The following is a 25,754-nucleotide window of genomic DNA, read 5'->3' as shown; positions in this document are numbered from 1 at the left end:
GCCCTTCCCCTGGTGCACCCCCAGCACCTGGTGCCACAGAAAGACGTGCTGGAGGGAGGGGGGAGGAGAAGGGAAGTGAGGCCGTGGGCTTAGGTCCCCCTGACGCACAAGGACCAGTGGAATAAAGTGAAACCAGCTTTAATACCAATATAGTTCTCTCTCTTAAATAGTATGTTCCCAGGACAGGGCGCAGGGGCAGGCTCTTGGCAGGAAGGATGGAAAGGAAATGTGGAACAACATGGAATGGTTCGTCCAGGGCCTGCCCCCACCCTACCCAGGGCCTCTGCCATGGGGCACTGGGACCTGGGCTGCTGGGCAGGGGAGGGGGAGGTGACAGCAGCTTCCTCTGGTCCAGTTATTGCAGGGGTGTGGGAGGGGACCTCCTCCCCTCCGCAGCCCCCAAACTTCTCAGGATTACTTCTGCCCTTCAACCCAGCAGAGCTGGGGGCCGGGGCTCCCTTTGCCTAAATGGACTGCAGCTAAGGCATGGGGGCGGGGAGGGGGGGATGCCACTGGCTAGGCCTGGACTGCTCAGTAACTGCTCTGATGGCCGGTGAGGATGTAGAGGTTGCTGTGAGCCCCAGGGTTGTCGGTGGGAATGCTCTCAAGGATGATGTCTCTGGAGGGCGAGAGAAGCGGAGGTGAGCCGGGCAGCAGGCACTTGGGCACGGCCACCTGGCCTCGGGGGCCTCTGAGTGGGAGGCCAAGCGCCATGTCCTACCTGTGGGCCCCAAGCACTCGGAAGACCCTCGTCTCATCTGTGATCTCTTGGGTCACCTGGGAAGAAAAGGGACACTGAGGCCACTCTGGCGGGTCCTCTGCTAAGCGGTGGAGACAGCTGGGTCAAGGGCAGCCAGGTCCGGTTCCTGAGTCCCACTCACCTCGTTGGTGTCCAGGCTGCGGCCTTGCATTCCGTGGCTCCAGAAGGCCAGCACGCTGTCCTGCAGACACACTGGGAGGGGCCGGGCTGCCATCAGCCCTGGGCCTGCCCTGAAGATGCGGGCTTCCCCAGCCAGAGGGGTCCTTGAGGACCGCAGGTGACCAGGATGACCCTTAAGAGGGGCTAGGGGACCTGACTCCTTGTCCTGCTGCCAGCTAAAAGGCCTGGGGTACTCCAGCCCCCACCTCTGTCTGGCTCACTCACCCACAGTCTCAATGGGGAAGTCAAAAGTCAGCACAGGAGCCAGTGTGGCTGTAGGCTCGCCCAGCAGGTTGACAATCCTCACACAGCCTGCACAGGGAGAGGGCCGGTGAGCAGGGATGGGGTGGCCCCCTTCCGGGGAGGTGACCCAGTTGGCCTCCCTCACCACCCCGCCTCCCCTGTCCGAAGCCCTAACCCCAGGGCACTCACGGTCAAAGCAGACTAGAACTGTGTCCCTGTCCACCTGGACCACCTGCTGGGCTGAGCCTGGGAGCCCCTCTGTAGGCAGAGAAGGGAGACATGAGCCACCAATCCTGCTGTGGCCCCAAGAAGAGGACATGGGGGACAGTCTCAGGCAGCTCTTGGCCACAATGCCTTTCATTCGCACAACCTGGGCAGGTCAGGATGCCTAACGTCCCTGACAGCCGGGGCCTGAGGCTCAGAGAGGCAGTGGTAAGCCCGCGGAGTGGGGAGGGCGGGGCTCTGGAGCCAGGGAACCAGGCCCTGGGACTTGGTTGCTGTGTGACCTTGAATCTCTGAGCCTCGGTCTCCTCATCCCCAACACAGGCATGATGATGCCAACCTTGCAGGGCCGTTGTGGGGATCAAGAATGAAATCCTGTGCGTTAGACCCCCGGCTCGGAGCCTGGGACGCAGCAGGGCCTCTGTTCAGGGCACTTTCCTCCTCCTCTGCCCACTGCCACTCACTCTGCTCCCGTGAGCGGCCCCCACACCCCGTGTCCTGCTTCCTTGCTCGGAATGGAGCCTCTGAGCCCAACTTGCGCGGGTTGGTCTGTGCCTGCAGCGCCTGCATTGTTGGTCAGTTTTTCTTAGTTGCCAAGCCCTCTGGTCTAAGGAAATCTTTCAGGGAGCCCAGCCGCAGGGAGGCTGGGAGCTCAGGGCCTCGAGGTTTCTGTGGGCGCGCACACACACACAGCCGCCCACCCTCCTGCTTACCAGGTGGTATGAGTACATCAGGTGTCAGGCTGGCCTCCAGGGGCAGGACATGGAACAGGACACGGCAGCCAGGCCCCTCAGGGCCCTCGGCCCCCACACACACCTGCGGTAGCTCCTTCCCATCCAAGACCAGCGGCTCCAGCATCCCTGCTGGGCTGGGCAAGGGGCTGGAGAAGTTCTGGGGGCAGCAGGGGTGCTCGGGTCTTCATTTCTTCCCCCAGCCCCCCTGTCCCCTGCTGGAGGGTCCCCTTGGCCCCCCCGGCTCCCCCCCTCTCCCCCACCCCACACCTTCAGCAGCAGGAACTTCTGTAGCGGCTCGTACCACTGCAGCAGGAGCAGGCTGGCGGGCAGGGCGGCCAGCAGGAAGGTGCTGCCCGTGTAGGGGTTCCGCACTGCAAGAGAGGCAGGCGGTGGGCACGGCTGGGCCCGCACCCAAACCCCTCCCTGGTCCGTCCAGCCCAGCTCTTACCCACACGACACTGCAGGCAGCCTTTGGTGTCAGGAATCTTGGTGGACAAGGCAAAGCGCCTGTAGGGGTGACAACCAGGGCACACATCATAGGTGAGGCCCCGACAGAGCCCCAAGAGGTGGGTACTATCATCTCTGCCTTACAGGGAAGCGACTAAGGCTCAGAGAGACACAGCAACATGCTGTGAACCACAGCCGTGAAAGGCACGGGAGCTAAAGCCGGTCTCGGCTCCAGCTCCCACCTCTACAGCCCGGAGTCTCTGTCCAGTCCAGGGGTTCAGATCTCAGCATTACCTCCAATTGTGTGACTTTGAGCAAGTCACTTAACCTCTCTGTGCCTCGATTTCCTCATCTGTAGAATGGGATGACGGGCCCCCCACCTCGTAGGGTCCCAGTGAGGATTCAGTGAGTTAATACAGCAGAGCCTGGCGTATCTCATGCAGCCACAAAGGGCTAGCTGTTACCATCCTGTGTTACCACTTTCCCACCTACTTCCAATCACTGCAAATGGAGAGATGAACGAAGAGACGATGCAGCTCCAGCTCCACTAGGCAGCCAGTGCGCACTCCCATCCCTGCCCCACATGACCCGGGTCAAGGATGAGCCAACAGGCCCAGAGATTAAGACTTGCAGGGAAGCCCTGACTGGTTTGGCTCAGTGGATAGAGCGTCAGCCTGCGGACTGAAAGGTCCCAGGTTCGATTCCGGTCAAGGGCATGTACCTTGGTTGCGGGCACATCCCCAGTAGGGGGTGTGCAGGAGGCAGCTGATTGATGTTTCTCTCTCATCGATGTTTCTAACTCTCTATCCCTCTTCCTTCCTCTCTGTAAAAAGTCAATAAAATATATATTTAAAAAAAAAAAAAAAGACTTGCAGGGAAAAGGCAAACAGCCTGCCCCCGCTGTTTTAGCCGAGGCTTCGGCCCGGTGCGGCCAATGCTGGCTCACCTTGGTGCCCGGGAAGAAGTGGGGTCCTTGCCTTGGTTATTGGCTGTCCCCTCAGCCCCCAAGGGACTTTCTGAGCCTCTTTTTCTCTGGGGAACAGGGCTACACATCAGCAGTGCTGCCACCACCTCCCAGTGACCCCAGCCCTGTCTGTGCCCTCTGCCAGGATGCGGGCCCTGCCGAGGAAGCCAACGCCTGCCTGCCGGCCTGTCTTTCTCTGCCCCGTCCTTACTCTTCTCTCTCCCCTTGTTCCTCCCACTCTCTTGCCCAATTGGCCTCAGCAGATATTTTTGTGTTTGATTATTTTTCTCCAAACAATTCTGGTTCTCCGCTCTTTACATTTGAAATGGACACTGTGACTCCGTGATTTCCCAAACACACACCCCAAGCCGCCTGGGACACGGGGCGCTCCTGGGCCTGTGTCCTGTAGGTCCTGGCGCGAGTCCGCTGCAGGCAGGGCATCTCCCCAGCTGTGGAGCCACTGGCCCGGCCTCCCCGCCTGGCCCACAGGCATCCACCACCACCTGGTCATAACAGCTAAGCCCACAGCCCGGCCACCCCCGCCAGCCTCCACCTCATTCGGCCAACAGCTGACAGAGGCCCCACTTGCATGTGTCAAACTCAGCATGACAACATGGAACTCGGCTCCACCCACAGCTGATGACAGCTCCATCCTTCCCGTTGCCCGGCCGGGAACCTTGACTCCTCTCTCTTGTCCATCCACCAATTGTCAGGAAATCCCGTTGGTTCAACTTTCAAATTAAAGCCAGAATCCAACCATTTATCACGTCTTTCCCTGCCACCCCAGCCCAAGCCGCCGTCTCCCATCTGATTATTTCAATGGCCTCCTGACAGGTCTCCTGCTTCCACCCTCCTCCCCTCTAGTCTATTCTCAACACAGCAACTGGAGCAATTCCGTGAAAACCTCGGCGCACGCAGCTCGGCAGCGGCCCTCGGGCAGCTCTGAGCCAACGCCAAGGGCCTCACTGTGGCCACAGGGCCCTTCTAGGTCCTCTCCCTCTGACACACAGAGGGGTCCTTCTGCCATGCTCACAGTACTGCCGCCAGTTGGACAGAGCCCAGATCCTGGGCCTGGCATCAAGGGGAGCTCTGCCACCTGCCACCTGAGCAGCTTCCTCTCAGGCCACCCCACCTGCCTCCCGAAGGCCGAACACCTGATAACTCCCCAGGCCCGACCTGCATTCGCACTTGCTCTTCCCTCTGCCGGGAAGACCTCTGTGCACTTCCAAACTCCATGAGCTCACCTGACCTCTCTGAGGCCTCCCGGCCCCTCCCAGCCCCCCAACTCTAGTTCAGCTCAGGACCAGGTACTGAGTCCCAAGGACTGACTCATTTGATCCTAGCCTCCAAGCCCAGCCTAAGACCTAGCGCGTACTAAGTGCTCAGTAGACGTTTGCACCACGTCCTGAGAACCGCAGCTCCCACAATCTGCAAAGCAATTTCACATCCACTACTTCCTTCTTGCCTGCCAACAGGCCTGGGGTCAGGGGAGGGGAGGCTCTCAGTGCACTGACAGATGAGGAAATGGGCTCAGAGAGGCAAAGTGACATGTCTAAGGTCCCAACAGGTCTGAGATCTAAGGTCCCAGTGACGAGCGAGGCCAGAGTCCAACTCTGGCTCTGCCCCTCTGCCTCCCCGCTACTCCCCTCTCCCCTGCACACCCAGGCTCCCCCGGGTCCCCAACCTGGGGATGATGCGCTGGGTGAGGCGGTTGGTGGGGATGGAGAGGGGAACCTGTTGCTGCAGTCGCCGCTGCTCAAATAGGCCCGGGAGGTCATGGGACCAGATGTGCGTGGATTTCCCTGCCAAGGAGGGAGGGGGGCTCAGAGCGTTGGCGGGCAGGGTGTCCCCCTGCCTGCCCCACCCTCCGCCTGCTCCGATGTGTACCTGAGAGTGACAGCAGCACATTATTCACACAGTAGAGCCAGGCGCAGCGGTGTGAGATCAGCTGCAGGCCACAGAGCGACAGACGGACAGGCGGTCAGCACCCCAGGCCCGCCCGGCCCTCTGCCCTCTGCAGCCAGCCGGGCCTCACCTTCTCCAGTGTATCCTCGTGCAGTTCATGCAGGTTGAGGGTGTAGATGCCTTCCTCGGCCCCCACCACCAGGAACTGATCTGCAGTTTGAGTACAGGGTCAGAGGTCAGTCAGGAGCCCTGGCCCAAGCTGGGGATTCCCTGGCTCCTGCTTCCTCCCTGCCCCCACCTACCCCGGGTGCCAGGGTGAATCCAGGTGACAGCAGCATGGATCCGCAGGGGGCAGCCATTGAAGACCTTGGAGAAGCAGGCTCCCATCTGGGGGAGGCAAGAGGCTGGTAAGGAAGCACAGGGCAGTGGGCGGTGGGGCTGCGGGGCGGCGGGCGGACACTTACGTGCACCTTGGGGGTCGGGGGCAGCCCATGGCAAGATGATCTCTGGGAGGGAAGGCGGAGTCAGGACCATGTGCCCCGTGGGCGCCCATCTCCCCAGTCCCTCTGTGGCCCCCTCACCTCAGGATCCTCCCGGTGCTTCATGGTGGCCCAGGCGGTGGGGAGAGGCGGGGGGCTGTCAGAGCCTGGGAGAGGTGGGGGTGGGGTTCCTGCAAGCACAGACCCAGGGTAAATTCCAGGCCCAGCCTTCCCCCCACCCCCACCCCCCGCCCCCCCCCGCTTCCTGGTCCCCTGAGCCTGGGACTCACCTGGGGGGCTGGACAGAGGGTCCTCAGCTGGAGGCTCATGTGGGGCTGGCCCCAACGGGGCCCGCTTGATGGTTCCGATGGCATCGTCTGGAGAGTCCAGCTCCTGGGGGGAGGGTCAGGGGGCCCATCCCAGCTGTCAGCAGGTCACCTTGTAAACTGGTCCCATCCCAGCTGCACCCTGGACAGCACTGTCCCCACCCCAGCTCCAGCTTCCCTCCGCCCGCACCTGGAGTTCCAAGGCCGGCCGGATGGTCAGGCTCCTAGGCGGGCAAATCAGAGGGAAATGAGGTGTGAGATGTGACTGGGCCCTCCCGGCTGCCCCACGCCTCCAGGCCCAGCCCTCACCTTTCCTCCAGGGCCTCCTGGACTGACTGCAGCAGGCTCCTGGCAGGCAGGGGAAGGTCAGAGTGCAGCCTTCTCTGCGGCCCCCAACCCCCTCCGGCAGCTTCCCTCTCCCTCACTCACCCACTCAGCTCCTCCTTTCCCAGCAGGGTCCACTCCTCTTCCCACTGTGGGGAAACCGAGGGAGAAAGATGGGGAGAGAGACAGAAAGGCAATGTGAGAGGGTGATCCAGAGGTTGTGGGAGAGAGAGAAGACAGACAGATGGAAAGTGAGACAGTAATAGGCGAGAGGCGAGAGAGAGAGAGAGAGAGAGAGAGAGAGAGAGAGAGAGAGAGAGAGAGAGAGAGAGAGGAGAGAGAGAGAGAGAGAGAGAGAGAGAGGAAGACAATGAGAGGCAAAGAGATTGTGAGAGGCAGACAAACAGCAGAGAATGAGGCAGAGAGAGACTCAGACTGTGGGAGTGAGGAGATGCTGATAACAACGAGAGACAGCAAGGCAGCAGAGACGTGAGTCAGCCAGCCAGTGACAGGCAGAGACGGAGGCAGAGAGAGATGTGCTGAAAGGGTGGGTGGGGGCTCGGCCGTGTGTCGGGCCCACTTTTTAGGAAGGTGTGGTCACCTTGCCACATTCCAGGTGACTGTCCAGGACCTGGCCCTGGAAGGAGCCCCCAGCCTCCCAAGGCCCTGGGCGGGGCAGACCTGCTTGGGCAGCTTTCCCGGACTCAAGGGCCAGCGGCTCAGAGACCCTCTGATGAGATGCTCGCCCTCCAGCACAGCACCCAGCCCACCCCTGCACCCCTCCCGCACAGCCAGCCTCACCGGCTCAGGTAGTGGGTCTGTTTCCTTCCTGCGTGGGGCGCCAAACTTCACCTGGTGAACTGGGGTGCCCAGTGTACATAGATTAGGGGGGAATGAAGACTCAGGACTTACCCTCACACTCATAACAAATCCACTCACACAGCCAGCCCCCCAGAAAATCCACACACAGCCCCCCAGAAAATCCACCCACACAGCCCCCCAGAAAATCCACTCACACAGCCCCCCAGAAAATCCACACACAGCCCCCCAGAAAATCCACTCACACAGCCCCCCAGAAAATCCACACACAGCCCCCCAGAAAATCCACTCACACAGCCCCCCAGAAAATCCACACACAGCCCCCACCAGATCCACGTACAGCCCCCGCCCCTGTCTCCGACTTACACTGGATCTCTGAGGGGGTCCTCTCCGCCTGGCCGTGCTGACCCCGGGAGTGAATGGTGTCTGGAAACATGTCATAAGTCTAAGAAAGAACACAAACAGGGGACACACACCCAGCACTCCCCTCACAACATCGCCACGTGCTTACACACAAAGCCCCCGAGACAATCATGAGATTAAATGCACCTTCATTTCATAACTGAGAAAACCAGCACACAGAAGCGAGTAACTGGCCAAAGAGCACACAGAAAGCAGAAGATGGCTGAGCGAGGGTCATGGTCAGCCTGGGTCAAGGGCAGGAACCGGGGTCACGGGAGGCAAGGCTGGCTCCGGGAAGATCCCTAATGGGTGGCTCACCTGGAGGGAAGCTCCTTATGCTGGAAATATTCACGTTAAAGGGACCTTGACCTATATCACCTTTGCACTCCCTACAACCAGGCCAGGCCAAGACTCAGTTCCCCAGCTCCACTCACCTCCAGATCACAGTCCTCTGGGGAGAGGGCGCCCAGGTGGGGGTCATTGGCCTTGTCCAACAGCTGTGTGAGGAGAGCCCGAGGGAGCTGCTGCGTTGTGAATGGGTGCTGGAGGATGGAGGAGGGCTCAGGTTGGTCGCTGGCCCCCAGGCCCCTGCTTTCAAGCATTGAGCCCCGGCCCCCACCCCTTGCCTCCCACCTGCAGGAGCTTCTCTGCTGTTGGCCTCTTCTTGGGGTTCTTGGTCAAGGCCAGCTTGAGGAAGTGGTGGAAATTCTGAGTCCTAGTGGACACAAGAGCCCCCAGACCCAGGTCAGCCCTCATGCAGGGCATCCTGCCAACTGCCCCCTGCTGCCACGCCAGAGGAGTCTGCTGGGCCTGCCCGGGAAAGGGCCGGCCCGAGGCCAGGGGCAGCTGGCCTGAGCAATACTGCTGTTGCGACATGGAAGCTCCTCCATCAACAACCACTGTCCACACCAGCCATGGCCCCGAGATGCGGCCCAGGCCCCTCCCACGGATGGTCTGCAGAATACCAGAGGGCAGGACACTTGAGGCTGCGCCCTGGGAGTTGGCAGATGGCTCCTCTACTCCCCTGAGGACTGACTGAAAAGGGGGACCCAGCCAGGAAAATGGGCCTCACCAGCGAGTCTTGTCCCTCAGCTTGGGCGGCTGGAAGCTGCTCTTGGACATGAGCATCAAGGCCCTATGGAGAGCAAAAGGTCAGGGGCTGAGGGTCAACAGGGCCCTAGGGGTCAGGCAAGGGGCAAGTGTTCAGCTGACCTCATGGGGTGCAGGTGGAATAGAGGGGGCTGCAGCTCGCCCAGCTCAATGGCTGTGATGCCCAGGGCCCAGACGTCACACAGCTCATTGTAGCCACCTTTGCGCTCCACAGCGGCCACCTCCGGGGCCATCCTAGAGGTGGGGTCACAGATGGGATGGCTGGGTACCCCACCTGTGGCCCCTATCCCCTCAGCCTGAGATGCAGCCTCACCAGTATGGAGTCCCAATGAAAGACCTCCTCTTAGCCACAGATGCCGTCAGCTCGCCTGACACCCCAAAGTCAGCTGCAGGGAGAAAGAGCTACTCGAACCCGCCCTCTGGCTGCCACACCCCACCCACCTCTGAGGCTCAGACTCAGGATGCACCTGGCGGGTTGGGTTCAGACAACAGGCAGACCAAGTTCAGCTACAACTGCCAAGGCCAGGGCCCCCTCCTGGGAAGGCCAACCATCTTCAATCTCTGACCAAGTGCCAGGCCACATGTTGGACTCCATACAGACCCAACCACATCCAACTTGTAGCAGGAAGGGAGGACGCTTCCGCCGTCCTCAATGGGGAAATTGAGGCCCACGCTGTAAGGTGACTTGCCCAAGGACACCCAGCACTTGAATGCAGACTCTAAGACTTCCAGGAGCTCCCACAGAACCCTCACCCTGATTGTGTCCCCGGGGTACTGACCCAGCTTGACATCTCCCTGGAGGGTGAGGAGAAGGTTGGCGCCCTGTAGGAATGGAGATGAGAGAATCCCATCTGGAGCGCCTCCTCCTCCTTCCCCACCCCCCCCAATGCCCAAGGCCAGACCCCTACCTTGATATCCCTGTGGATCTTGCCCTGAGAATGCAAGTGGTGCAGCCCCTGGGGACAAAGAAGAGCCCCTGAGAGCAGCTACCCAGCAACATCCCACCTTTCCTGAACCCTCTCTGAGGACTGGGCCCCCCACCCAAGCCGCTTCCTCCTCCCCTCTCCCCAAACAGGAAGTGACTGAGCCAAGAGGGAAATGGGCTGCTTCCGGCAACAGGGCTGGGGCCCCTTCTCCCAGGACCCACAGCCCCTCAGGGCAGCCCTGCCTGAGGCACTCCACCCCCCCACACTGGCCAGCTGGGCTCCCTGCCCACAGCTCCTGGGCGGTGGGGCTGTGAGCAGCCGTACGGGCCTAGCTACCTTCAGTGCCTCTCGGCAGACGTAGGCAATCTGCCGTTCCTCCAGGGGCCCGGTGGCTGAAATGGAAGGGGTAAGCGCTAGCATGGAGGTCTGGGGGCTATGCGCACCCTCCCAGGCCACCCTCCAACCAGGAAGCCACAGGCGGTCTGGGATACCGAACCCAGGGAAAGTCAGTATTTCTCTCAAGGTCACACAGCCAGTGAGGAGTAGCCTTGGGCCCAGCTCTCCCCACCTGCCACATGTTGGGGTTGAGGGTGGGAAGTAGACTGTGGAAGAAAAGCAGCAGCAGCAGCCTGAGGCCCTCTGGGGCCCGGAGTCCTGGCCCTCACCATGGTAAATCTCCTGCAGGGACCCCCCTCCGCAGAACTCCATGCAGATCCACAAGCGGTCATTCCTGGGGGAACACAGCGCCGGGGTGGGCACACGGCAGGGCCACAAGGGCTGCCTGAGGTGGGCGGGGGGAAGCAGCCTCACCTGAGATAGCTGCCAATGTAGGCCACCACATTGGGGTGCTGGCACTCACGCAGGATAGTGATTTCCTGCTGGAGGGAGCTGATGTCGTCCCCTGGGGAGCACAGGGCATTGTGGGTGGGGGAGAAGCTCAGAGGGATCGCCCTAACTCAGTGCCCTCATCTTCAAAGGACCGCTGAGTTCTGCCTCCCTCCAGGCCAGACCGGTGCCAGGGGACAGCACCTCCTGGGGACTGCCTCTCAGGGGGTCTCCGAAGTGTCAACTCTCCGCCCCTCACGCCGGCCGCCAGGCTCTCTGCCCTTCCTCCCGCGCAGAGGCCCCGGGCCCGGGCCCTCACCTGGGTCTAGCTTGACTATCTTGACCGCGGCCAGTTCGGACGTGACGGTGTCGCGGGCCTAAAGGGACAGAGTAGGAGCAGCGGAATGAGGAGGGGGCGGGGCTGGGGGCTGGATCCCGCGCGGGGCGCGGAGCGGACTACCTCCTCGCCGCTCCCCCGCCAGTCCAGCCGCCCGGCGCACCTTGTAGACGTCGCCGTAGGTCCCGGACCCCACGCGCTGCAGCAGCTCGAAGCGGTCCCGCGGATCCTGCAGCGACACGTCCCGCAGCAGCGCCATGGCCCGGCGCCGGCGGGCCGGCGGGCGGGAGGACGCGAGCTGCGGAGCCGGAGCCGGAGCCGGCGCGGGGCGGCGCGGGGCGGGGCGGGGCGGGGCGGGGCGGGCGCCGGTGGCTCGGAGGCCGCTGGGGCGGGGCCGGGACCTGGGCGGGGACAGGCAGGGGATGCCCCGCCGCCCGGCCGGGAGGAGGCGCCCGCGGGACAGGCCCTCGGCAGGAAGGGGAAGCCCCGAAGCCCCGCGGAGCCGCCTGGGGCCGAGGTCTGGAGCCCGCCGCCGGTCCCGGAGTCCTACAGGAGGCGAGCCCGAAGGCAGAGCAAAGAGAGGGCACTCCACCCCCACCCCCCAAATTCCCAAATGAAACAGACATGTACTTTTTTTTTTTTTTTAACAAAATGTATTCATCTTCCTTGGAACTGAAAAATAAATCTATGTACAAAACAGAGATCAGGCTCCCCTCACCCACTGGCAAGCCCCTGCAGATTTCCTCCTGAGTCCCCCGAGACGGCTGGACCTGGGGAGGGTTCCCAGAGGGTCGGAAGAGAGGTCTGCTCTGATCTGGAGCCAGTTGGTCAGGAAGGGGGCGGAGCTCAGGATTCACACAGGCTGGAGGAGTTTCGTACCCCGGACTCGTGGGATAGGGAGGGGAGGAAGCTGGGATTTCCAAATTCTGGAAGCGCCCCTTTTTAATTCTTTGGGTTGGGGGGCTTGGATTCCCAAGGGATATAATTCTGAGGTGCGGAAATGCTCTCCGAGCCGGGTCATAGGTCCCCGGGCTGGAGGCCGGACCTGCGCGTCTAGACTGCAGGGTGAAACTTCAGCCCCAGGGCTGAGAGCCACCAGAGCAGCACTGATCAGGCTGCGGCTGGAACCTCGGTCTGAGGTGGGGCCCGAGTCCCCGGGGCTGGGCCTTTATGGGGCCCCGGCGAAGCTTCCATCGCCAGCTGGGAGGCTGGGGACGGGTTCTACGTTCCAATGCCGAGCGCGGGGTAGAGTCTGACTCCGGGTCCGGACCGAGCCTCGGTTCCGGGTAGGGGTGGGGCCCGGAGGCCGGGCCTAGGCCCCATTGGCTGAGGCGGAGGGAGCTGGGCGGAGCCTCGATGGGGACTGAGGACAGGCTCCCGCGGGCTGGCTGGGAGTCCTGGGGTGCAGTTCAGAGGCCCTTGCGCTGCCGCTTAAGGAAGGAGAGCGTGTAGTCGCTGGGCGTAGACACCTTCTGCTTCTTCATCTGCACTTGCGATTGCGCGGTGAGCTGCAGCTTGATGGCGCTCGAGTTGATCTTGGTGGCCACCAGCAGCTCCTTCATGCCCTTCATCTTCTCGCTCTGGAAAGTGAGCACCGGACCCTCTGGTGGCGGCGACGCGGCCGGCGCAGGCGCTGGAGCCGTGCTGCCGCCTTCAGGGCCGCGGGCACTATTCAGGGCCGTCCCTGGGGGTTTCCGGGGGGGTCCTGGTACCAAGCCCTGCCCCGCGCCCGGGCCCTTGTCCAGCGCCGGCTTCTTGGGTGGCGGGGGCTCCTCGGGCTTGGACTCCCGCCGCGGGCCTCGCCGCCGGCCTTCCCGGGCTTCCTCGCCCCAGGGCTCCTCGGCCTCAGCTGCCTCTGACTCCCGGCTCACTATCCGCACCTTCTGCCGCACCTGGGCCGGATAGGGAGAGCAAGCTGAGGGCAAGGTTGCAACCCAGTGGCTGGATCCCCAGGACCCCGCCTCGGACAGCAGGTTGAGGCCTGTCTCATGCAGCCAGAGAGGATGAGCAGATCCCCTCAGGGCCGCCCCGGCTCTGGCAGCTCTGTAGCTGCTGTCACCACCCGTCCTCAGACCCCTGCACGGCTGCCCCTCACCTGTCCTTCGAAGCGCCCTAGGGACTGCACGAGGAAGGTGGCCCAGCCCACGTGCAGCACCGGTGTGGGGCTGCCTTCTTCCCATTTGCAGATGCCATCGTAGAACCGAAGCAGATGGGCGAAGCACTCTGGGTCCTGGAGGGCAGACCCCTGGCTCTGGGTGCCCTGGGCAAGGGGGAAAGGAGAGCACAGATCAGAACCCCTTACACCCTTTATCAGAGGGCTAGGCCAAGCGCTCATCAAGCAGAGCCCTGGCTCCGTAAGAGTGAGCATTGGGGGGGGGGGGGGGGGGGAATTCTCAGAACCGCCTTCCTTTTATAAAACCAGTTCTTAGCCAGGACTCAGAGAAAAGAGGGAACCGTCCCTTACCTCCATCCCACTTCCCTCAACTGAATAAGAAGTCTTGGCCATGAAAGAGATGGGCTTGACCCCATTTACCTGAAGGAATAAGGTAGAAACCCCTAAAATACCCTCAGCTCCCTCAAACCCTGGCTGCTCTGTGTGCTGGGCCACCTTCCTCACTCAGTCCCCGCCGTGGGCAGCAGTCTCATGTCCTGTGACTCGAGCCCTGACCAGGTGGGAAGGGGGCACAGGGGGGCCCTTCACCTGGGTCTGCTCCCCTGGCCGCTCCTCGCCAGCCTCCAGCAGGCTAGCCGCCTCCTTCAGCAGGTTGGGGATGACATCATTGGCTACTTCAAAGAACTCCTTGTAGATTTCCTCATCTTCCCGGCAGTAGTTGTAGCTGTGAGAGCAGGAGGGCACCTTGGGGCCTCGACCACGCTGGGAACCCCCAGGGACCTGGTGGGGGATGGAGCCCAGGTTTCTTTCCCTTTGATCATCTAGGGACTGGGTGAGTGGTTGGGGTCCTCACTGCAAAATCATGATGTCTGTACCAGCCCAGAGCCAGAGTGAGGAGGGAGGCATGGGGCAGGGGGGGCAGGGTTTACTGCTGGATGATGGTGGTTGGCAGTTAGGAGGAGAGGGGAGGGAGAGAAAGGCGTGAGGCTCTCATCAGGGATCCCTACCTCCTGGTGATGGTAGCCTTGGCTGCCCCGACTAGAGGAAAGGATGGGGCTTGGGACCCAGGCCTCACTCCTGGATAAGTATGATTGGCAATTGGGTGAAAGAGGAAGAAAGGATGGACTAAGGCCCTAGTGGGAGGGGTGGGGGGTGAAGGATCCTCACTCCTGGATGACAGTGGCCGTGTCGGCCCAGGCCTGCAGGGCTTCACGAACATTGCGGTTGCGACAGTGGTAGCCAGCCAGGTACATGTAGGGGTAGATGTGCTCATCCCGGTAGTACGTCTTGGCTGAGGCAATGCCCTAGGGACAGAGCAGAGGGCCCTCAGGGAGGCAACCCCCAGCTGTACCGTGTGGCAGGAATGTCCCATCAGATCACACCCAGAATGTGAAACAGGCACGATCCCGGAGTCCCATCTCCAGTTCCACCTCTCCCCGCTGCCACCCCCTCTACCAGTTGCTCCGCCCATGTCTGCAGGGCTGCTTGGTGAGGCCTGGGCCAGAATGCAGAACAAGGCCTAGGGAAGGGGAGGGGTCTGTCCTCCAAGCTCAGGGTACGTCCCTTTCCCAGGCTTTCCCACACACTCCTACACAAACACCAAAGCCTTCCCAGCCCAGCCCAATGTCCCTTTACCTCCACTCCCACCAAGTTAACACGCCCTCCTCAATGCTCCCACATTTGACATCTGTTACACTCCAGGGGGGACAATGTGAGGCAGACAGCACTGAATGTGGACACGGTAAATACAAAATGGGTGGTAACTCCCAATACACACAAAGTTCTTCTCTCATGTGCCCCCTCCCAGTTCCCAGGTAGAAGGGAACCCCAGCCACTACTGGTTCTCCCTTCTGTACCCTCCTGAGAAATCCCCACCTTGTGGTAAAGGGTGAGTGGGTCTGGCCGGCCAGGGGTGGGCTCCAGCTCCTCCAGATCTGCCAGGTTCCCCAGTGCCATGGGGTACCTAGGAAAAGTTCGTGAGTCCAGGCTGCCACTCAGCCACCCGGCCCTGAAGGCCCAGCCTGGCCACTTCCCCCTACTGACCTTTCCAGATGTCCCAGGTCATAGAGCAGCCAGAGTAGTTTCTAGAGGCCAAAAAGAGAAATAAGAGCTGGGGTAGGGGGGTGTGGGGGGGTGAGAAGTCCTCAGTCTACCAGGCAAAGTGGGGTCCAACACCAGCAGGGATCTCCCACCAGATAGGAAGGGCCAGATTTAGAAACCAGCCCCTTCCTGGAGCCAAAGTCCTTTCATATCTTAGCACCACTCTCCCCAGAGCCCTGGGAAAGACTGGGCCAGGAACTGTTAACCATGTTGCAAAAGGGGAAGTTGAGCCCTAGCCCGTTTTGCTCAGTGGATAGAGCGTCGGCCGATGGACTGAAGGGTCTCAGGTTCAATTCCAGTCAAGGGCACGTGCCTCGGTTGCAGACTCACTCCCTGGCCCTGATCAAGGTGGTAAGGGAGGCAACCAATCCATGTGTCTCTTGCACATCAATGTTTCTCTCTGTCCCTCCCCCACCCTTCCATTCTCTCTAAAAATCAATGGAAAAATACCCTCATGTGGGGATTAACCAAAAAAAGGGGAGGAAAAGTGCCCCTGCCAGGGCCCCACGGCCACACCTCACCTGCTGCAGCTGCCCAGGGTCCCACAGGCCATACCTGTTGCAGCTGCAGCAGCTCCAGGGAGTCCGTGTGCAGGTCAATGGAAGGGTTGATGGCGCACACCATGAATGCCACCTCCATCTTGCGGTCACAGCGCATGTATGATCCTTTCAGGTACAGCCAGCTCTTGGGAGAGGACAAGACCAAATGGCTCATATGACCCACCTGTGCCTGCTCCAGGGAATGCCAGCCAGGAAAGGGGCCCTTCTGTGTCCCCTTCCTGACATATTCAGGTGGTGGTAAGGAGAGGGGAGTGTGGCTCAGGAAAGCACAGCCCCTTGGGTGGCTTGGGCTGGGAGTGTGAAGGGAGCAGGGGGAGGAGGCAATACCCGCTCAGCCACACCCGCGTTGACTGTCTGGCCCCTTCGGTCCTCATTGCCCTTGCCATGCCAGGTGACCTCAGCTGTCTGCTCTCCATTGGGCCCAAACACAACCCAGGCGTGGTCCTCAGACAGGGCCAGGTGGACATCCCGGAGACCCAGAGCCTGGCAGGCCCCCACCACAGCAAAGGCCACGCCGGAGCTGTCCAGTTTGGTGCCTATGGAAGGGGGGGTAATGAAAGAGGATTCTCTGAGCTCTGGCCTGGAGGAAGGGGGCTAGGTAGTGACTGGCCATGTTCCCTCCCACCCTCAGCCCAAACCTCAGACCCTCCCCCATCACTCCCCTATCCCCTTCCTCTTACTGTTCAAAGCCGCTCCCTCCCTGTTTACATCTCCCAACAACAGACCTTCTTGGATCTTCCTAGTTCCACCCAGCCTTGGACCCTGTCACTTCTCTTTCTCTGCAACATTATATGTTTAGGTTAAAGAATTTCCTCGTTGTATTGTGCCTATCAGGTGATAACAAAATAGGCAAAAATAGGACCACGAGACTAAGTCCTCTTTTTTCACACACCCACTGGCAACTACTCCTAATATATCTCTCCGCTCCTTTCCTGCTAAGCTCAGAAGCAGCCCCTGATTCCTTCTCAATATGGCACTCCAGGACATGATTGCTAGTCAACTGGGCTTGAGCAAAGAAAGATCTTTGCAAACCCTGAGCCTTAAGCCATCACTTTCACAGACATTTCATTTAGTCGTCTCAAATGTAGCCAGATTTTGGCTCCTCACCCCCCAATCCGCTGCTGCCCTCTGTGCCTCAGGCTGGGCTGTAGGACTCCTATAGTTGCTCAATGGCAGGGATGGGGGTGCTGAGGGGGCAAAGGGTGGTTAATGGATTTGGAGCCAAGTGATTGGGGTCTAGTCCTAGTCTTGCCACTTTGTGTGACTTTGGCACCTCACTTCCCCTCTCTGGGCTTCAGTTTCCCTAACTGCAAAGGGGGGATTACCACCTGCCCCACCTCATAAGGCTTATAGGTCTCAAAAGGGCTCTGTAAACCATGTATTGTGAAGAGGCGGGCCAAGTTGTCAGATGGGGCAGGATTCTTGCCCCCTGCCACCTGTGGGGCTCCAACCTGTGATGAAGCTGAAGAGGGATTGGATATGGGCCCGATCCTTGAAGTAGGAGCGGCTAAGGCTGTTCCAGATGACATCGGAGACCTTTTTCACCAGCTCTCGGCTGGAGACGCCCCCCTCTCGGGGGTACAGAGACAGGTCGACTGCACCTCGGATCTGGGCGGTGAAGCGAGCATAGAGCGCAGCGATGATGGACAGGTCAGCAACTGGGAAGTAGGTGAGGCCGCCGGGAGGGTCGGGCGCGGGACTGGGCTGGAAGGTGAGCTCGGGCACGTTGGTGGGGATGACGCGGTTGACAGCTAGGAAATGTTCCACGAAGCCCAGTACCAAGGAGAGGAGCACCAGGTCCGGCTCCTCTCGGCCCAGCTCGGCTGCGAACAGGCGCACCACGTCGTCGATCGAGCGTAGCGGGAACAGCGTCTTCTGGGCGGCCTTCAGCCCCATGGCGGCAGGCCTCGGCCTGCGGGCGAGCCGGGAGAGGGAGAGTCGGCGGGCTCGGCCAGGGAGCCCCTGCCCAGGCTCCTCTAAGGTTCCAACCCCCCGCTCCCACCACACACACACACACACACACACACAATCCCTTGCCCTCCGCCCCCTTCACCCTCCGCTCCTCTGCTCTCGCGTTGATGAGACCCCCTCAGCCAAGGCTGTAGGGCCTCCTCGTCCCCCACAACCCCAGTAGCCCCGGCCCCGATGGGGGTGCGCCCCTAGAACCCCGCTGAGGACCGCCAATGGCCGCCCCAGTCCCTCTCTGCAACCGTACCCCGGGACCCTAAAGTCCCTCCAAAAGGCACCCCCTGGCCAAGCCCCCAAATCCCAAGAAGAGTCCTGGCTGCGGTCCCCCGCGCCCACCTCCGCGCTTACATCCCACACAAGGCACCGCGGCGCCCGCCGCCTGGAGCCTGCTGGGAAATGGAGTTCCGCCCTCGGCCGCACTGCCTGCCGGGAAGTGGGATCCGGGCCCTCTCCCACCCCTGCCGAGCCTTGAAATGGTGGCCAGCTGCGCCAGTCCACTGGGGCTTATGGGAGTGGTAGTCGCTGCTCCGGGTGCCCCGTGAGGTAGGTGAGGAGTGGAGGTGGCGCCGCCTTTCTGAGCTTCTCCAGGATTGGTCATTCCATCTGCGCAACCAGGTAGCCGAGGGGCCGCAGGGCATCCTGGGAGATGTGGTCCGGAAAGTGTCCGTGCATCCTCCGGCGGTCCGCTGCGCTTTAGCAACTGATCCCGTGTCGGCAAGACGTGGGGAAAACGGTGCTTCCAAATGCTGCTGGGGTGTCCAGGTGTTCGGCCGCTTCAGCTGGACGTCTTTCAGTATCCATTCACACGTCAGTGCCTCCTCTGTGTCTAGCAATTCTCCCCCAGTTCTGCCCATGAGACAAGCCCAACGTATGTGCACAGCGGAACATCCATCTACAGAGCCATTGCAGTTCTTTGTAATAGGGTAAAAGTTAGAAAAATGAAGTAGCTCTGTGCGTCCTGAAATGGCTCTACAGGACACATTGTTGAAGGATAAAATACTGCAGTACAACATGTTTGATAGGATAGTACTTATGTTCACATTGTAAACCTTCAAAACAGTCCTAAATAACTTACACAGAGACATTCATTCATACCCTAATTCATCCCACAAACAGATTTTTGGTGCCTACAATGGGCCAGGCACTCAGTTCTAGGCACTGGATATGAAACAGTGAATAAAGCAGATCAAATTTCTGCCCTACTTCACCTCTGTGGCTTTTCTTCTTCAAAACCCATAAGCCTAGCCCTGGCCAGTGTGGCTCCATAGTTAGAACTTTACACTGAAGGGTCACGGATTCGATTTCTGGTCAAGGGCACATACCTTGGTAGCAGGTATGTGAGAGGCACCTGCAGAAGGCAATCAATTGATGTCTCTCTCACATCTCTCTCTCTCTTTCTCTCTCTCCCTCCCCTCACTCCCACCTCCCCCCCTCCTTTCCACACTCCCTAAAATCAATGGAGAAAATATCCTCAGGTGAGGATTAACAACAAAAACCCCACTAAAATCCATAAGCCTAGTCTGATCATGAGAAAACATCTGGCAAACCAAACCAAAACTGAGGGACATTCAACAAAATACCTGTCCAGTGCTTCTCAAAAGTATCAAGGTCATGAAAGACAAGGAAAGACTAAGAAACTGTTGCAGATTAGAATGGATTAAAGAGACAGGACCACTAAATACAATATGGTGAACTGAATCCTGGAACGGAAAAAGGACATTAATGGAAAAGCTGGTGAATAGGGTGGCCGACTGTCCCAATCTGCCCAGGACTGAGGGGACTAGGGGCATATGCAACTTTCAGGTTTTTTAATATATATTTATATGTACTATGTATAATATGTGTGTGTGTATATATATATATATATATATATATATATATATATATATACATTGATTTCAGGGAGGAAGGGAGAAGGAGAGAGAGAGAGAAACATCAATGATGAGAGAGAATCATTGATCGGCTGCCTCCTGCACACCCGCTCCTGGCGATCAAGCCCGAAACCCAGGCATGTGCCCTTGGTCGGAATCGAACCTGGGACCCTTCAGTCCGCAGGCTGACGCTCTATTCACTGAGCCAAGCCGGCTAGGGCACAACTTTCAGTTTTAAAATCAAGCCACCCCTCACCCTTCACGCAACGCACGTTTGTGGGGAACCTGGCGCTAAGCCATTCATAGACGATCTGCTTCAGGGCCAGGGTTTCGTATGTAGCTGAGCAGTTCCCTCGAAGCGATCTATTGAAAGGCAGCCCTCGACACAAGGGATTTTGTTTTTATTTTATTTAAAATTAAAGAAAACACAACAGTCAAGTCTTGGGCACCTCAGAGCTTGCTCTACTTGTGAAATTCAAATGAAGTCTGTAGCTTCATTCGTAATTTTCATCAATTAGTTTTTTTGTTTTTTAAAATATATATATTTTATTGCCGAAACCGGTTTGGCTCAGTGGATAGAGCGTCGGCCTGCGGACTGAAGCGTCCCGGGTTCGATTCCGGTCAAGGGCATGTACCTTGGTTGCGGGCACATCCCCAGCAGGAGGTGTGCAGGAGGCAGCTGATCCATGTTTCTCTCTCATCGATGTTTCTAGCTCTCTCTCCTTCTCCCTTCCTCTCTCTCTTTCTAAAATCAATTAAAAAAAAAATCAAAAGTAAAAAGAGTCAACCAATGGCCCTGGTCAGTTAGCTCAGTTGGGGTGTTGTCCCAATGCACCAGGGTTGCAGGTTCTATTCCCTGTCAGTGAAGGCATGAGTGAGTGGAACAGCAGATCAATGTCTCTCTCGCTCTCAAAAAAAAACCCCAAAAAAACACACATACAAAAACAACAACAACAACAACAACAATTGCCCTAACCGGTTTGGCTCAGTGGATAGAGCATCAGCCTGCGGACTGAAAGGTCCCAGGTTCTATTCCGGTCAAGGGCATGTACCTTGGTTGCAGGCACATCCCCAGTGGGGGGTGTGCAGGAGGCAGCTGATCGATGTTTCTCTCTCATCGATGTTTCTAACTCTCTCTCCCTCTCCCTTCCTCTCTGTAAAAAATCAATAAAATATATTTTTTAAAAAAGCATAAAACAGCCGAAACCGGTTTGGCTCAGTGGATAGAGCATCGGCCTGCAGACTGAAAAGTCCCAGGTTCGATTCCAGTCAAGGGCATGTACCTTGGTTGCGGGCACATCCCCGGTACGGGGTGTGCAGGAGGCAGCTGATCGATGTTTCTCTCTCATCGATGTTTCTAACTCTCTCTCCCTCTCCCTTCCTCTCTGTAAAAAATCAATAAAATACATTTTAAAAAAAAGTATAAAACAACCACCACCACCACCAATGAATGCATAAATAAGTGGAACAACAACATGGATGTTTCTCTCTCTCTCTCTAATAAATAAATGGAAAATTGGAGGAAAAAATTGGAGACAGGGATAATATACAATTCTGTCAGGGAGCTTTGCAGCCAATGGAAGGAGAAAAATAAGATGGCAGTTGTGGGGAGGGGAAGAGGGTAAAATAGAAGGTGGTTGTTGCTGGTGCCTTTTTTTTTTTTTTTAATTAGGGTTTATTTGGACCAAACTAACAACATATGCTGGGGAGCAAGAACTCAAATGCTCCGATGTCGCTGTTGTTTAATAGGAGAGGATTGCTGCACTGATGGCCTTGAACAGATGGAGGGAGCTCCTGAGTGAGAGATTGGGCCTTTGCTAGGAACGCGACCAGTTTGTCGGAAATAATTAGAGGGCAGACGGGTACTTGAATTCTCTCAACGAAATAGGAGGCCTCGTTGGTCTTCGTCCCTCCGTCCTTCACACTTGCTCAAATGTCACCTTCTCTCTTAATTTTTTTTTAAAAAAATATATTTTATTGATTTTTTACAGAGCGGAAGGGAGAGGGAGAGAGAGTTAGAAACATCGATGAGAGAGAAACATCGATCAGCTGCCTCCTGCACACCCCCCACTGGGGAATGTGCCTGCAACCAAGGTACATGCCCTTGACCGGAATAGAACCCGGGACCCTTGAGTCCGCAGGCCGACGCTCTATCCACTGAGCCAAACCAGTTTCAGCAAATGTCACCTTCTCAATGAGGCCGACCCAACCCTGACTAGACCTACTTAAACTCACAGTCTCCAACCCAAGTTCCTCTTTCAATCCCACCACCCCACTCTACTTTTTTTTTTTTTTTTTTCCCTCTAAGGCAGTAACATCTCTGAAGCAGGTTTCTCAACTTAGGCACCACTGACTTTGGGGCCGGATAATTCTTTGTATTTGGGGACTGCCTGTGCACAAAAGGATGTTCAGCAGCATCCTGGCTTGTACCAATAGATACCAATAGCACCCCTCCCCCTGTAGTGGCAATGGGAGATGTCTCCAGACATTGCCAAAGGTCCCATGGGTGGCAAAATTGCCCCCAGTTGAAGACCACTGCTCTAGTACATAATACAATTTACTTACTTGTTTATATTGTTTGTCTCCCACCAACAAAATATAAGCTCCACAAGGACAAGGAATGTCTGACACATAACTGGTGTTCAACAAATATTTGCTGAATAAATAAAATACATTCATGCAGAAAAGTGAAGGCCTGACCTGGAATTTAGGCTGTGTGAGGAGGCAGATAAGGACACAAGAGGGATGGGGGACAGCAAAAGTGTGGCAAAATCAGTGGATTGTAGGTTCCAAACTTTATTGGAGTTGGAGAGCGGCTAGATGGGGTGTTGGTGGGAGGGCGGGATGCTTGACATTGTGAGTATGTCGTTACTGGCAATGAAAAGATCTGGAGCAGCACTTCCAGTGGAAACATAACATGAGGTGCATGTGTAATTTTTTAAAAATCATTTTTATTGATTTCAGAGAGAAAGGGAGAGGGAGAGAGAGAAACATCAATGATGAGAGTCCCTGATTGGCTGCCTCCTGCACGCCTCCTACTGGGGTCAAACCCGCAACCCGGGCATGTGCCCTGGACCGGAATCGAACCTGGGACCCTTCAGTCCTCACCAGGGGTGGGCAAACTTTTTGACTCGAGGGCCACAATGGGTTCTTAAACTGGACCGGAGGGCCGGAACAAAAGCATGGATGGAGTGTGTGTGTGAACTAATATAAATTCAAAGTAAAGGAGTGGAGGGGAGAGCAAGAGAACTGGATAGAACAGCCGGATCCAGCCCGCGGGCCGTAGTTTGCCCACGGCTGCCTCAGGCCGACGCTCTATCCACTGAGCCAAACTGTCCAGGGCCCATGTGCAATTTTAAAGTTTCTAAGTAGCTACATTAAAAAAGCAAAAAGACATACATGGGGTTAATTTTAATAATATATACCCAAAATATTTGTTAAATATATTTTATTGATATTTTACAGAGAGGAAGGGAGAGGGAGAGAGAGTTAGAAACATTGATGAGAGAGAAACATCGATCAGCTGCCTCCTGCACATCACCTACTGGGGATGTGCCTGCAGTCAAGGTACATGCCCTTGACCAGAATCGAACCTGGGACCTTTCAGTCCGCAGGCTGACGCTCTATCCACTGAGCCAAACCGATTAGCCCAGTGGTCAGCAAACTGCGGCTTGCGAGCCACATGTGGCTCGCGAGCCGCGGTTTGCTGCTCTGTTGACTAATGAGTTTGCCGACCACTGACCTAGACTCTCGATTCCAATAATTACAGGCTGTTGTTGTTCCTTGTGATTAAGCCCCTATCCCAGTGGTTGGCAAACTCATTAGTCAACAGAGCGGCAAACTGTGGCTCGCGAGCCACCACAGTTTGCCGACCACTGGGTTAGGGCATACCCAAAATATTATTTCAACTTGTAATCAATATAAAAATTATTAAGGATAATTTACATAGTTTTTTCTCACTAAATCTGAAATCTGGTATCTATTTTAAACTCACAGCATATCCTACTTCAGACCAGTCATATTTCTCAGTAGCCACATGTAACCCGTAGCTTCCAATAGGACAGAGCTGTGGGAATGGGTGGCTGGGGTGGGGTGGCAGACAAGATCATGGAAGAAGAGCCCAAGGAACTGAGAGGCCGTCAGTTGGATCATCCACAGGCATAGCAAAGGCTCTAAGAATTAAAGCAAGAGTAGGATGGAGAGAGTCACAGCAAGTCAGAAGTTAAAATGATCGAGAAGTGTGAAATCCATGTGCTGGGAGATCTCAGAAACAAAACAGGTGGAGTAGGTGATAACTTGAATTCCAACCTGAGTGTTTGAAAGGAGGAGGGAGGAGGACACCTGTAAGTGTAGATGAGGATTCAGCAGGACACCTCCGCCACCTCCAGGAAGGACAGGAAGGACGTAGGAAGTCTGTGGGATGTGAGGAGGGCGCAGCAGTGACCTCAGGGAGGGCGAGGTGTTTGCTAGAGCAGGAGGGTTAAGGACCAGGACCAGACGTCTGCAGGAGGAGATGAGGACACGGGATTTTGCTAAAGATGGACCATCGACTCTAGAAGGAACAGCAGGCAGCTATTAGGAGCCGAGGGGGCAGATGGGAAGAAAAAGGAGAAGGTCAGAGCTATGGAGAACCCAGGCGGCCTGACCATTGATGTCTCTCACCATTGATGTTTCTCTCTCTCTCTCCTTCTCCCTTCCTCTTTGAAATCAATAAAAATATATTTTGAAAAAGAAGAAGAAACATCAATGATGAGAGAGAATCATTGATCTGCTTTCTCCTGCCCACCCCACGCTGGGGAGTGAGCACACAACCTGGACATGTGCCTTGACCGAGAATTGAACCAGGACCTCCTGGTTCATAGGTCGATGCTCAACCGCTGAGCCCTGCCTGCCAGGGAGGACCTAATTTTAACTAATTACATCTGCAATGCGTCTATTTCCAAATAATGTCACATACTGAGATATGTGAGGTTAGGATATCAAGATAGGAATTTGGGGGAGGGGGTCACAATTCAACCCATAACTGATGGTATATTAAGACAATATTGTGTCGATGTTAAATCTCTCCAGACAATAACAATGGCTTCTGGTGGCTCCTTATTTCTAAGAGATGCCTGCGAAGCATTTGGGTGAGAAGTTCAAGATGTCTACAACTTACTTTCAAGTGGTAGCAGACTGCATGCTATGTACCAGGTATACATGGATGCAGGTAGGTGTGGAGGGAAAACAAAAGCAGCATAAGGTTAACAACCGGTGAATCTAGGTGACAGTACAGGGAGTTCATCTTCTTTCTGTAGGGTTGAGATTAGTTAACACAAAATGCTTGAAGAAAATTAATTCTTACAAAATATGAAAATCTTTTGGCTAAATTATTGCTGGGTGCTAGGCCAGGTGATTGGAGAGGTCTTCGTTTGCAAGGGGCCTCAGATTCCCTGGACCCTCGCTTTGGGCTTCTGCATCTTTTTTTTTTTTTTTTTTTTAATATATTTTATTGATTTTTTACAGAGTAAGGGAGAGGGATAGAGAGTCAGAAACATCAATGAGAGAGTAACATGGATTAGCTGCCTCCTGCACACCCCCCACTGGGGATGTGCCCGCAACCAAGGTACATGCCCTTGACCGGAATCGAACCTCAGACCCTTCAGTCCGCAGGCCGACGCTCTATCCACTGAGCCAAACCGGCCAGGGCTGGGCTTCTGCATCTTAAGAGAACAGACATTTCTTGAGTGGGGCAAAGGCGTTTCACACTCATTATCTCACCAAATCTCAACAGAACCACCCATGAGATGGGTTTCATGACCCCCGCTTGCCAAAGGGGAAACCGGGGCTTAGAGAGGTTGGGTAACTTGCTCATGACTTCACAGCTAGACTAGAATCCAGGTTGTCTGACTCCCAGGGTTGGGCTCCTACCCAGGCCCTGGGATTCCATGGGCACCCCCAACCCCTATCACCAACCTCACATGACACCTGGGCCTTTGGTGCTTGCAGCTGTAGAGAAGCCATGAGCCCTGCCACAGCCATCAGTCCCCCAGGCCTGCCCGGATCCCAGGCACAGGTCTCACCCGCCCTCCTCAGCCAGCTCTGCCTCCACCTGGGTCTTGCCCAGTCACAGTACAAGTGAGACCCCTCCTCCTCCCTGCTCACAGCAGCCTCACAGCTC

General features: G+C 57.0%; 2 protein-coding genes across 5 annotated transcripts; both read right to left on the bottom strand.

The window, feature by feature from the left end:
- Positions 1 to 123: 123 nt before the first annotated feature.
- MAP4K2 (mitogen-activated protein kinase kinase kinase kinase 2) lies at positions 124 to 11,305 on the bottom strand. 2 transcript variants are annotated; one of them, XM_080640856.1, is made up of 32 exons: positions 11,146 to 11,305; positions 10,965 to 11,022; positions 10,631 to 10,721; positions 10,486 to 10,550; positions 10,157 to 10,212; positions 9,803 to 9,850; positions 9,674 to 9,716; positions 9,208 to 9,280; positions 8,997 to 9,128; positions 8,857 to 8,919; positions 8,418 to 8,499; positions 8,219 to 8,326; positions 7,749 to 7,827; positions 7,365 to 7,423; positions 6,669 to 6,712; positions 6,549 to 6,587; positions 6,430 to 6,463; positions 6,204 to 6,306; positions 6,016 to 6,104; positions 5,899 to 5,940; positions 5,737 to 5,821; positions 5,565 to 5,644; positions 5,417 to 5,477; positions 5,214 to 5,331; positions 2,567 to 2,625; positions 2,386 to 2,489; positions 2,098 to 2,275; positions 1,352 to 1,420; positions 1,145 to 1,231; positions 882 to 952; positions 722 to 777; positions 124 to 619 (listed from the first exon to the last, which is right to left on the bottom strand). In XM_080640856.1, exons 1-32 carry the CDS (start codon positions 11,239 to 11,241, stop codon positions 532 to 534), a joined length of 2,460 nt encoding a protein of 819 aa, XP_080496982.1. In that variant the 5' UTR covers positions 11,242 to 11,305; the 3' UTR covers positions 124 to 531. The 2 variants fall into 2 exon arrangements, with proteins under 2 accessions (XP_080496982.1, XP_080496983.1); XM_080640857.1 differs by lacking the exon at positions 11,146 to 11,305 and having other exon boundaries at positions 10,850 to 10,983.
- Positions 11,306 to 11,626: 321 nt separating this feature from the next.
- MEN1 (menin 1) lies at positions 11,627 to 18,243 on the bottom strand. Of its 3 annotated transcripts, none has more exons than XM_080687774.1 (10): positions 18,060 to 18,243; positions 17,207 to 17,667; positions 16,083 to 16,291; positions 15,751 to 15,879; positions 15,139 to 15,179; positions 14,971 to 15,058; positions 14,263 to 14,399; positions 13,684 to 13,819; positions 13,078 to 13,242; positions 11,627 to 12,874 (listed from the first exon to the last, which is right to left on the bottom strand). In XM_080687774.1, exons 2-10 carry the CDS (start codon positions 17,649 to 17,651, stop codon positions 12,392 to 12,394), a joined length of 1,833 nt encoding a protein of 610 aa, XP_080543900.1. In that variant the 5' UTR covers positions 17,652 to 17,667; positions 18,060 to 18,243; the 3' UTR covers positions 11,627 to 12,391. The 3 variants fall into 3 exon arrangements, with proteins under 3 accessions (XP_080543900.1, XP_080543899.1, XP_080543901.1); XM_080687773.1 differs by having other exon boundaries at positions 11,628 to 12,874; positions 18,072 to 18,171; XM_080687775.1 differs by lacking the exon at positions 18,060 to 18,243 and adding an exon at positions 17,971 to 18,038 and having other exon boundaries at positions 11,628 to 12,874.
- Between the last annotated feature and the right edge of the window lie 7,511 nt (positions 18,244 to 25,754).

The sequence above is a fragment of the Plecotus auritus genome, assembly GCF_963455305.1.
Source record: "Plecotus auritus genome assembly, chromosome: 9".
Taxonomy (NCBI): Eukaryota; Metazoa; Chordata; class Mammalia; order Chiroptera; family Vespertilionidae; genus Plecotus; species Plecotus auritus.
The sequence above is the reverse complement of the archived record's forward strand: the minus strand, read 5'-3'. Positions and strand labels throughout refer to the sequence as shown.